Source organism: Anolis sagrei, chromosome 2, assembly GCF_037176765.1.
Source record: "Anolis sagrei isolate rAnoSag1 chromosome 2, rAnoSag1.mat, whole genome shotgun sequence".
Taxonomy (NCBI): Eukaryota; Metazoa; Chordata; class Lepidosauria; order Squamata; family Dactyloidae; genus Anolis; species Anolis sagrei.
In genome coordinates this window covers 60998210-61011221 of record NC_090022.1, presented here as the reverse complement: position 1 = coordinate 61011221, position 13012 = coordinate 60998210, and the positions used below count along the sequence as shown (strand labels likewise).

The following is a 13012-nucleotide window of genomic DNA, read 5'->3' as shown; positions in this document are numbered from 1 at the left end:
TTATTATTTCACATATTTGTAGCCCGCCCTTCTTATCCCCAGAGAGGGACGAAGGGCAGCTTCACAACAGGCATTTATTCAATACCAACAACAGCAATAAATGACAAAAGCAATTAAAACAATTCTTTAATCCTTTAAAATTACTAAAATGTTGTTTAAATCATGCAGATTTGAAATTGTAGTCCAGGTCAGTCCATTATCATTCAGACAAATTGGGTCTCATTCTAAATTACTTTCTCTACTGTTCGAATGCTTGGTCCCATAGCCAGGTTTTGAGTTTCATTCTAAAGAGTAAGAGGGAGAGGGCCAATCTAATGTCACTGGGTAGAGAGTTCCACAGGCAAGGGGCCAGCACTGAGAAGGCCCTGTCTCTTGTCTCCACTTCGCGTTTGTGAGGATGCTGGGACTGAGAGAAGGCCTCTCCTGTCGATCATAGACTTTGTGATGGTTCATAGCATGAGATATGTTCAGACAGGTAAGCTGAGCCAGAACTGTTCAGGGCTTTATAGAAATAAATAACATAAAGTAATAGCTACACACACACACATACAGACTTGCATCAAGTTGATCAAGAGGGGAGAAAGCAATGTGTTAAAATCATAGAATCATCCAGTGGGATGGCAATGTAGTTATGTGAGGATTTATATGCATACCTGGTTTCCTTTTGACAAAGCTTTGTGATGTGGAAATGTTTCAAGCTCCTTGTTTTGCTGAGTAACCTATACATTAAAAGAGAAATAAAATAATCCACAAACAAGAGCTTGCCTCTCTCATATATAGCTTTGATCTCACATTTTCATAGTAGATATGGGGCATTATGATGCTACAAGTCATACATTAAATAAAATACATCTGGTGTCCTCAAAACCTAACTAAATAGTGAAAACCATTTCCTATTGCCTTTACTGTAGTTCCTCCTTTCAAAGATTTGGTTATTATTCTCCTCTCTATCACTGGTTTTATAGTACTGTAAGGCTTACTGTCTAAGTGCCTGGCTGCTTCTTGACTGCAAACCTGTGCATGTCCTGCATCAGATGTATTTATTCAATCCACTACTATTATTTGTTTCAGAAACATTTGTTATGATAGCCAATTAGACAATCTTATATTCTTCTGACACATTCACAATTTTCAAATAAAATCTTCAAATGCCCGATCTCATTAAAATTATGCAACTGGAGCAATCAAAAAGTATTATAATCTCAAATCAGTCACAAAGTTAAGACAGAAATCGTGCAGACTCTCTTCAGTTCAAGAAAGATCACAATGTGATGGCATGAGGGCCATGGCTATCAAATACAGGATTTACAGAAATGCTTTTCAGCAGGTTAAAACATTAGTATCATCATCATCATCATCATAAAAAAAATCAGACCTATTAACCAACAAATTACCTGCACAGATGGAATAATTTTACCAGTCAGTGGCTGCTGCTTGTTGTGGGATTCCTTGAAACAATCTGGTGTTGCCAACTGACTAATGGCAGATGAAGAGCTTGGTGCTACTGGGGTTTTGTTAAGTGACTGCTGTATTTGATCATGCTGAGAGGTCAACCTGAGTTTCTGAAGAAGATCCATATTTGGAAGTGGTGTGTTTGATGTGTCTCCTGTATTTGTTGCAGACAAAGATGTTACAAACTGGCTTTGAACAGGAGTTCTATTTTGTGGACTGTGGTTCATATCAGACAATGATTGATTCACAAGTGGAGGTACCTGCTTGGCTGCTTGCTGCATCACTTGCATTATGTTATTGTTTGTACTCATGCTCTGAAGCATATTTGCACATGGAGTTTCTGTTGCCACGGCTGAATTAACTATAGGGCTTAGCTGCCCAGTATAGCTTGAAGCTTTATTTACTTCAGACTGGGAAACAGAAGGCGAGGCAATTAGCAAGGGTGGCATGCACTCCAGTGGCAGTAAGGTAGAAGCATTACTTCTGAAGCTTGGGCAGTCCAGCTTTCCTATAGGCTGATGAATTACGGTTGATTGTTCAAAGGAAAAAGGTAGAAGTAAACTGTGCTCTCTACATGAGGTGTCAGCCTTCTCTGTTCTCTCTGGATTACAACAGGGAACTGCAGATTGTTCCTTTGGTAATGAAGTTCCGAATAATTCTTCCACTGTTAGATGTTTAGGTATGGATTGACATGGCTGGGAAAGAAAAAGATCAGAAACTCACATTTGGTGTATTATACATTGATATGGCTCTTGTACTTCTTTTTATACACACAAGTGTTGAGAGCACTAATAATTACACTGCTTCTAAAGTTTGGGAATCATCTAAAGAGTATATGATCTATGAGAGCGTAATGCTTTGCCATTGGTATAATTATAGTTACATGAAGTACTGATCAGTGTGAAGTATACACTGATGGGACTGAGTTCACATACAATTCCTGAATTCCAGCTGTTTCTCTGCTTTTTATACTTAAATCTGCAATTATATTTAAAGAATCAAGAAAATTATGAGCCATAAATCCATTTGTCCCAATATAGTAATTATTCCCAATGATATGCTTTAGCCGATTTGCGCACACATCATCCTAAGGCAAGATATTCCAAGTGGAGTTGTTCAATTCTTTAAACCTTAGCCAGAGAGGGAAAACATCACAGCCAAAGCAAACACCTTCTGCCCTGTTGCTTGGAATTGTTTGAAACAGAAATAAGTTCTTACTCCAAATGTCACAATTGCAATAGTCAGAAAACATTGAGGAGAATGTCTGTTAGCTTCCTAGTACTGAACAAAATGCAACAAGTACAAATATTGTAAATGGATAAAGCTTTTGAAGCAACCAATCCAATCCCAATTAGGTTTCACTTAAAACTCCAGTTCAAATAAAGACTTCATAAAGGAGTACCATGACCATATCTGTCCTCACTAGCCTACACCAACAGCCTAAAAAACTGTTGACACCACCTCTGATTAAACATATCAATTTAACAACAGAAATACCTGGGGAACAGGAGAAGTCCCATTTCTAGGAGATTCCCTGAAAGAAAGCTGTGCATCACTCTCTTCCTTCCACCAGGTGGTACCACTTGCAGGCACAAATTATCCTACAGATGTGATCACCATTTTATTTCTTGCAACCCACTATGCAATGTATTATTTATTCTTTGGATTTTTGTCTCACTTCTCAGCTAAAATTTTATTTTGGCTAAACCAATATGATATGCATATTTGTCAGTAAGATCGTATAATATCAGGGAAAATGCACAATCTAAAATCAGCAATAATTTTATTAAATTAGAAATGCAGTTTTCTTGCAGACAATCGTCAAGAGGTATCTCCCGTCATCCCTACTCTTATAACAAGTATAACTAACAGCAAAATCAGGGTGAATTAGCTCTAATGTTCACAGTAATTTTCTGTATTTACAACACAGAAAGCTAGGAAAAGTGTACACATGGTTCTCCTGTTATATTTTCTATTTTAAAAGCTTGACAGAAAAGTCCCAATCTAATACATTCCATCAACACGTTCCTGTCTAACACATCAGACCAGCCACCTTTCAACAAATAATATTATTTTTTAATTAGAAGAATTAAAACCTACAAAGGAAGAACAAATAGAGAAATAGAATAATGGGAATAAATGTATATCCACATTAGATATAATTAAATATAACCCAACTTACATGGTCTTGCATTAATAGCATCGATAACCCATGCTCCGAAGTCTCTGCGTTTTCGGCCTTTGTGGAATTTATACTTTCTCGTGTCACACTGATTAAATCACCTTTCTGGTTCTAGAAAATAAAACATATTAATGCCTCTGATTCCTGTACAGACAAACAACTTTTAGAATACTTTTTTGTCTCATTCTTCTCTTCTTTCCTTCCACACAGCAGCTTTTCATAAAGGGAAAACTATACAATACTGTGGTATCAGACCATATGGTTACTGAATAGTCCTGTCTATGTTTTGAGTTATAAAATATCTTGATGAAGGAAAGGTCAGGATTGCTATGTAAAACTACAGTTTTCCAATTTGCCCTCTCAGCTAAACAAGGGATGTACTCCTGGTTTGTTATGCAAATGAATGAAAAAGGTTTTTTTCCCAATCCACTATTAAGTAGGAAGCATTTTTTCTTAAGAGATTATTAATATTTTTCACTTGCATACCACCATGGTTTGTGCAAAACAATTACAAAATCAGCTTGACCTCAGTACAATTGTACATCCAATTTGAATAAACACATTGAATCAATGGAATTCATGTTAGTATTTATATCTCAAATTTCCATTGACTGAATGGGTCTGTTCGGGTTAGAGCTCAAAATTGGGCTTAGACTTTTGTGCTCATAATGATTGCCAAGCATCACGCAAGTGTACTAAAAGCACTAAAATAAAATGATGATTCAGCTTCATGGTTCAGGTGATCTGTCACTTTCATTTTTTTGACTATGCTATTTATGATGCAATCACGTCAAGGGAACTCAAGTTCACAGAAAAATGCATTCTTTACCTTACATTAGGATATCTTGAGGAATAATAATCAAAAGCTAACGATCAAAGAAAGAGAAATATATTGCAACAACTGTAAAGTTTGCTAGTAAAAGGAAACTTATGATTTCACTTCCATTTCTAGTGGCTTTTAAATACATTTTAAATAGACATTTTTAAAAATATTTTACAGATTTAAAATGCAATGCATATATGGTTTCTGGTGCTTTAACGGGTTTGTCTTGCAACAGACAGTGCCTTAATGTTGTCTTCCTATTTAGACTATTTACAGTCTAGACTGAAACTCCTTGAAAATTTTATGATCTTCAAATATTGTCCTTGTGTGTAATTCCAGGTTGTGATACTGTTATTCTCTTTTTGAGGACAAAAGGGAGAAAGCCCCTTAAGAAAATACAACCAAATACATTCATTTTCACATATGGACTGCATGCAGAAAGTACTTGAAGGATTATACTGATTTACAATCCTAGATTAAATCACCCAGGCCTTTACAAATGTATTTTCTTGCTTCTGCCCTGCCCATTTCTCATACTGACTCTCTCACAGTCTCCTCTCAACTGCACAGCAGGATTACTTTAAGATCCATCTGGAACATACTAGACAGATTTTGTCAGAGGTGATCTCTAGTTTTAACAGCAGCAGCTTTGGGCACCCTGCTCCAGCAAGAGGGCAGCTGTCTGCCTCTCTCGCATGGTATTTCGGAACCTCCATCTTTTTATACCCACCGTATAAGATGACCCCCAACTTCTCAAAGGATTTTCCAGGATTAAAAAGTCATCTCATATACCAGAAAATACAGTAAATTTGGTCCAGAGCTTGGAAAATTGCATTTTATAGCAAAATAATGCATATTCTCAGGATATTTTTTCAATTTCTGTAAAATTAGTTCAAGAGAATTTGATACATTTTGGAAATAAGCTCCACAATTGTGAATTTTTACTAGGTTCCAAATAGTGGGACTAAATATTCCAAATAGTGTTGTAGCTTAAAATGTGTATGTCTTTAAAAAGCAGGGCTATTACCAAAGTGTCACGCTAAAAAGGAGTTAATATTATGTATTAACTCCATGTATTATCATATGAATTAGTGACCCAATTTTCAATCTTTGTCACCAGCATTTCAAACAGAGGGATATCTATCTATACTGCAACCTAGGTACTGCCCACTATGTGTCAGTGGGTACCTGGTCTGTCACTTCAGGTTCTGACAGACCAGAAAGCTACATTTCGTAGTCTTAACAGGAGCATCCCCTTTCCTATTACACTCTTTATGGAGATAAGACATATGCACTGTAGTAAATAGGATGGCAGACAAAAATCTACTTAATTCATACTTCTGAATTGGCTATGGAGAAATATCTTTTGCACCACATCAGCAGACTCTCTCAAATGGTAATCTGTATTTTGGAACATGGAGGACAGATCTCTTATGATGTCAAACAGTCAGGTGATAACATTAATTTTTATCACATTTATTTGATCCTATATGCTTATGGAAAAGGAACTATACCGCAGTACAACTGGTACAGTCGTACCGTTGTCAAGTTGCTTTTTGATACTAAAATTCTTGGTAATGGTGCCAGGACAATTATCTTGCTTGGGAGAATTCATATCTAATAGCAATAGTTCTGACTTTCCATTTGATAGAAAATCCTGATATGAGTCTGAACTCGTCAATTAGAGAAACACAACAGAAAACATTTTGGTTCAATCCCAGATAAATGCTTGTATGCCACCCACATATAAAGTCAATTCAAAGAATAAAGTGCTTTAAACTTTGATGGGATGGGGCACAAAGTTTGAAACCCTTCATTATTTAATAGCACGAGCAAGTGACTCCAGAGACAAAATGAAAAGAGCTGGCAGGGGAGCAGACCTCACCATTGTACATCTCTCTGCAACAACAAAGGCTGTGAACAAACACAATTTCTTTCAAGCTGGGAATCAGGTGTAGTATAAGGAATATCTGTATTTCAAAGTAATGGCCACAAAATAAAATGTCAAAGCTTAGAGCACAGTCCTCAATTGCTTCCCACCCAACCCCACCCCCCCCCCTTCCAAGAAAAATGGAACTGGCAAAGTCCTCCTCACAATTTTCAACCAATACTATTAAACTAGAGACACCACAACATTTTACAAGCCATGGTATTCATTTTTTAAAATTGCAGTAAGTCATTTTAGACAAATTTAAGTATGCCCAAAATTGCTGTTCTATGATAGTTGAAAGCCCTTAACCTTTTACATCATGATTCAACATCCCCTCAAGCATTTTAAGACTGAAGAGTATTCCCAGACGATGGTGATTCATTGCTTGTTTCTGTTTTGCTCAGTCAGTTTGGGTAAGGAAATATACAATGTGTTGAGAATGCACCCTTATGCTATGCTTGGAAAGAATTACTGAGAACTTTAATGTTACAACCTTTCCTAGGCTATCTGTAATATAATCAGATTTATAAAGAGTAAAAAGCATATTGAATAGAATGTTTAAAGCAGTATACGGCTGGCATTTATCCTACTCTTTGGAAAGACGGTATCTGAGATTGATATTAACCTTTTTAAAGACAGATTATGTTCAAGATGAAACAGTGATGGAAGTCTGGATATTATGTTTTTCAGAGAAATAATCCAAAACAGTTGCATTTTACTACAGTGTCTTACTAGGAAAGAGAAAAAAAATGTTGAGAACGGTATGAAATATTGGAATTCACTGTGAACAGTCATACTAGGAGGGCTAAAGAAACAATCCATGGCAGAGATTGCCTGCCTGCTGATCAAGTCAGAAAATCAAAGTTTTAAATCCATGTCATCTATTGACTCTTCCCCCTCCCCCCACACCTTGTCGGTGTTGATACATTCCTATGCTCACCAACACCATAAGCCTTAAAGATAGAAAGTATTACTAAGAAGAATAAGACAAACCCTCTATCCAATATTTAAAAAAATGGTAGCCACTGTGTGAGGCTAGACCGCTTCTTCTTTAGACTTTCTAGACTGATCATTCAAGATAAATGTCAACCTCTTATTCTCCCTAGGATTGAAAGAACAATCTATAACTAGTGGGGTATACTGAAATCTCATTTATGGAAGTGGTTGCTGTTGTTCTGAAGCACTGCTTGTAGGCCAATACTTTGTAGTGTCAATTTTGTAGTGCCTAACAAATGTTGAAGTCTCTTTCCAACTTGCTGCATTACACACATATTTTAGCAAGAAAAACATCAAAGTCACTGTTATTTGCCATAGAACTTGTAGAATGAACCCCCAGCTATTGAGGTTGTGAGTATAGGGAAAATGTAATATAGATAACTGCAACCCCATATCTACATAGTTTGAAATCATCACCATTGCTGCTCTAAGTTCCAGTGTCTTGGACGTATCTTCACTGCTCTCCTGACACACAAAAATCACACAATCATGGAATTATAGACTTGGAAGAGACCACAAGAGCTATCCAGTTTAACTTCCTGCCATGCAGAGGTATACAATCAAAACACTCCCAATAAATGGTCATCCAGTCTCTGCTCAAAAACCTCCAGAGGAGGAGACCACCACATTTCAGGGCAGCCTATTCCACTGTCTAACAGGTCTTGTCGCCAGGAATTTTTTTCCTAATGTTCAGACAGAATCTCTTTCATATAGAAGCTTATTCTACAGAAGCTCATTGTGACTGTCACTTTGCTTTGCAGTACAAATAAAATTCCTTCATCTAGGATGTTTGATCTACCAATTCAAGTATTTCTTTACAGTAACTAGTAAGGTCAGATCTGAGATGACATCTCATTACAGAGTACTGAGGATGTCTCAGGAAAAGCTGCAAGGTCCTTTTATGAAATCTTGTCCAAATATATTAACTGCATTGTGGAAACTAACATCCCCATCATACAATAAATCTGTTAACCTTATTTTCAAACCTCATTTTTAGTTCTTCTCCACCACCTCTTTTAAAATCATGTCCTGAAGCTCCTCTTGTCTCAGAGAGCATTTGCACACTTAGAGTCAGGTACTTCTTAAAATATTTTTTTTCTCCCAATTATTGTCTTTTTTACTCTTCTTCAATGAGCTTTCAAACATTTTTATGTTTACTACTTCTGATAATTGTTTATTTTTGCTACAGCTCACTCTCACTGAATGAATTAAACAGTCCTCTTAGAATTGACTCCGAAGGTCTGTTTACAGACTTCCTCCACAATCTTGTTCTTACTATTTCTTAATCTATGACCTGCAAACATGGAGTCAGAGAAGTGTTGGGCATTGATTCACTTTTTGTTTGCTAATATCATTTTTCTGAAGGGAACCGGGACTCATGTATATCACCATCCAACTCTTGCAGCTTTCATTTCCCCCCTTAAAACACTGCTGTCTGTTGATGCCATTTGCTCTACTTTAAACATGGAGTAGAAACTAATTCGAGAATAGAAAGAGAAGAGTGTAATGTAAGGCAAGAAATTAAAAAGGGATGAGGAAGGGAGAAGTCAATTGATGGAATGGACTTCTGTCTTAATCAGGTAACACAAGGGATTAACCCTTGAGTTGTGGATTGCTCCTTCAGCTTTACTGAGAATGGATACATCAAGCAAGTAAAAACTGAGAAACAACTATCCCAGCATATTAGAAAGAAACAATATTACAATTTAGTCTAGATTTAGTCTAGATTTTATTAAAATACACAATAATAATCATCTGTTTTTAGATGCTAACATGCATTTGCTTACCCGTTCATATTCAACCTTGGCTTTGCTTAGCATCTCTAGAATATCAGTGCATCCATTAATCCTACTGATATTTCCTCTATCCTGTTGGGATCTTTGTGTTTCTTCTTGTACTACTCTGCAGGGGAAAACAAGATTGCAAATGTTTGGAATGCATTAAAATATGTAGCAACATGTATCATTCACTGAAACATGGTGCTATGATTACATGTTACTGTATCCATTTGAATTTGTACCTCACAAAATCTGTGTGTTATGTATTGTAGTTAGATAAGTGAACAGTAAAATAGCGCAGCACAAAAACATGTTGTACTGCGGGATGATTCTTTATATCTGATGGCTGTAACCAATTTAGATCGTAATTTGACAAATTCAAGGTAAGCAGTATGTTGCTTACAAACAATAATAATCTTTACAACTGTTTGAAAAAATGAGAATATATATTTAGAATCCTTTCATCAATACTTGACTGCTTCGAGACCTGTCCATCCACAGGAATCCTGTTGGTGTATACACTATGCCAGTGCAATAGTCCATGATGCTAGCAGATGCACTTTTTGCAGGACAGCCAAAAGCAGCAAATATACAAAGCCATCATTTTCAAATCTGGAAGGGAAAGGCTTCACCATTATACTGGCATAATTACCCAGCAAAGTTAAGTCTCTGATTCACCTTTCATGCACCCTCTATTTATGCTGAAGACACCAAGTCAGACCACTTCTCTATTTTATTTTTATTAGTCATGGCAGGATAAATGTTTCAGCATCAACAAAGTTGAAAGGGGTACAATTTTTAAGAAAACTGTTCAGAGTTGATCAGAAGGGACTGAATGACAACAAATACAGGACAGGTAGGGACAACAACTGTTCAAGAACAGAGTTTCATATAAATAACAATAAAGATTTCCAAATACTAAATTAATATAATAGGATAATTCGCATATCTTAGCAAGAAACAGTCTATGCAAAGCAGAATGAACAAAATTAAAGAAACAGAAATATGGAAAATACAAATTAGTTACTACAAGATGTACATTTGGTTTCTTCAATGGCCAATTAAAATTATTTTATTTCAATGGCAATTGCTGTACATGAACCTCTTTCACTGCTTCATAGCATTCCTTATAGCAAAATAGTTCAAAGCTATTTCAACAAACACTCCCATATCAACCACATAAGGCTGAGCATCACTTATCCAAAATCTGAAATATTCCAAAATCCAAAACTGTCCACATGGGTGGCTAAGATACCAACACCTTTGCTTTATGTGGGTTCAATGTACACAAACTTTGATTAATGTATAACTTTATTAATGATAGTGTATAAAATACCCTCAGGCAATGTGTATAAGGTATTTAGGAAACCTTAATGAATTTTGTGTTTAAACCTAGACCCCATCTCTAACATATCACATTCTGTATGTATATGGAAATAAAGGTATTCCAAAAGCTAGAAAAAAATCCAAAATACAAAACTCTTCTTGTCCCAAGTATTTTGGATAAGGGATACTCAACCTCTACGAATAAAAAAGGTGATCTGTTGATTGCATTTATCAAGTCTCCAAAGTAAAGTCCTTGGGGAACAGGCCTGATCTTATAATAACAAAACTCATTCCTACATAAACTTGTGTAAACTATTACTGTATGTATGTATGTATGTATGTACTTAATTTCTCCCCATAGGGACTCTAGATAGCTCACAATTACATAACCCAACCCAATAATTTTTAAAAGGCAAATAAAAAATTAAAAACTATTTAAAAACTATTAAATATTTGACTTAACTTAAATATAACTAACTTAAAATACAGTTAAGATATAATAAATATAATAAAAAGTATGTTTAAACCTCCCCCTCCCCAAATCCCACCCATAAACTCCCCACCAGAATGCCCCTCATTCTCCCACAAAGGCCTGATGGCACAGAAAGGTCTTTATCTGGTCAAAGTCTATGAAAATTCACACTATGATAAATGTGTTAATCTTTAAGGTCCCACAATACTTTGCTATTTTTACTTTGAAGTAAATGGGTATAATATTGTAGCCTGCAAGTTTTTTTTCCTTCTAACAAAAGATGAAGCCATCTTTTAAAAACAGTGTTACTTTGTACATCCACAGGAACTGCAGGTGATGGCTGAAATAAAAGGTCTTGCCATTACTAGCTAGAGAAACATACTATGAAAAATACGAACTTGTTTTTAAAAGCCACAGTACTTACTTGGCCATGAGTTTTGCTATTCGATGGCAGTCATTCTTGTCATAGAACCAGATACTGTAAATGGACACTTTAAGATATTAAAAAAGGAACTAGTTAATATCAACAGGTTACTTTTTAAAAATCCAAGTGATTACAGATGTGCCTCACATGAAAAACTGAAAAAGTACAGTACATAGATTTCAAATGTATTACTTCAGTCACCTATACTGGAATGATTAAACAAATAATAAAATAGATGTTTGGTTATTAAATTACATGCTAGTGAACAATTTAATATGTACAAGCTATACTAAAAATAACCATCCTGTGCCCAAGTAAGAGCATTAGTCTTAAGCCACAAAAAGGTTCCATCCACAAAGCTCCAAATCTGACAAGTTAATTACAACATGTCAGATAAAACGGACATTGAAATAGAACAAAACCTAAGATGCAGCACCAAACATAAACTTCACTTCAGTTACGAATGTATAACTAAAATAAAACTCTTATTTTATTCCTTGAAAGGCAATTACATATAAAGGAAACTTTGGGTTGCAGTGTTTTACATTTTCTTGGAAATCCCAGTGAGTTTACTTCAACTTGCTTTTGAGTAGACATGCAAAGGATTGTACTGCTCTCAGATTAATATTTCAAACAGCAGTAACATATGTGAGAGAGTAATTCTAAATAGAATCATAATTGAACATTAAAGGACAGTTTTTAAAAAAAAAAACTGGATGAAGGATGAGTAAAAAGCTAGATGTTTGAAGGACAGGGGTCAAAATTTCTACTGTGCCATAAAAGAGAAGTCTAAGGGAAAAAAAATATGAAACTAGCAAAGCTGTGATATCAATGGAACAAAACATATATAGCTGAGAACCAAAGAAGTGTTGTGTTATTTGGACAGAGACACACTGACAAAAAGAAATGTCAAAATGGACACTCTATTTAATATCTCAGCACAGGACCCAGGACATTTATATGATTTATATGTACTTGAAATATTGCTATACACAGAAGTATTCTTTAAGTGGCATGCCTGATGTTGCCCAGTCCTTCCTTCCCTGCAAAAGTAAGGGAGCCACAGTTTAAGTAAGACTACTGTCAAAAGTCTTCACAACGCAAGAATGGCTAGAACTAATACACTTGAGCATCTTCATTCCCTGATCTTCACTACGTTTTAGAACTGGATAATTCATCTCCAATACAATAAGGCAATAAGACGACACATAAAAAGAAAATAAGAATAGTGTAAACTGCTTCCTCTCCCCATCTTTAGCTTTGGAAAATTTTATCTGCTGTCAGTTCCACTCACATACAAACATATATGTATATCAGGACTACCTGCCAATGTCAATTCAATGAGAAATCAGTCTTACACCCAAAATACACACTGATAGCATGTTTTATTTATTTATTTACAACATTTATAGCCCGCCTTTCTCAACCATACAATGACCCAATCTGATTCCCCCCCACCCCCAAATGTGTGTGTATGTACCCCAAAGTCATCTGTCAACTTATGAAGGCTCAATGAATTTCATAGTGTTTCCTTAAACAAGGAATATTCAGAGGTGGTTTCACCAGTTCCTTCCTCTGAAACATAGCCTACAGCACTTGGAGTTCATTGAGGCCTCCCATGCATGTACT

The 13012-nt window shown here is 35.8% G+C and overlaps 1 protein-coding gene across 2 annotated transcripts in view; it reads right to left on the bottom strand.

The window, feature by feature from the left end:
* The window catches only part of DCP1A (decapping mRNA 1A), a 38572-nt gene that overhangs the window by 10879 nt on the left and 14681 nt on the right, over positions 1-13012 (bottom strand). For both annotated transcript variants that reach the window (XM_060766031.2, XM_060766032.2), the window contains 5 exons: positions 11384-11450; positions 9171-9285; positions 3635-3745; positions 1395-2147; positions 654-719 (listed from right to left, as the gene is read on the bottom strand). In XM_060766031.2, the coding sequence (XP_060622014.1) occupies positions 654-719; positions 1395-2147; positions 3635-3745; positions 9171-9285; positions 11384-11450 (1112 nt within the window). The remainder of the gene's footprint in view (positions 1-653; positions 720-1394; positions 2148-3634; positions 3746-9170; positions 9286-11383; positions 11451-13012) is intronic.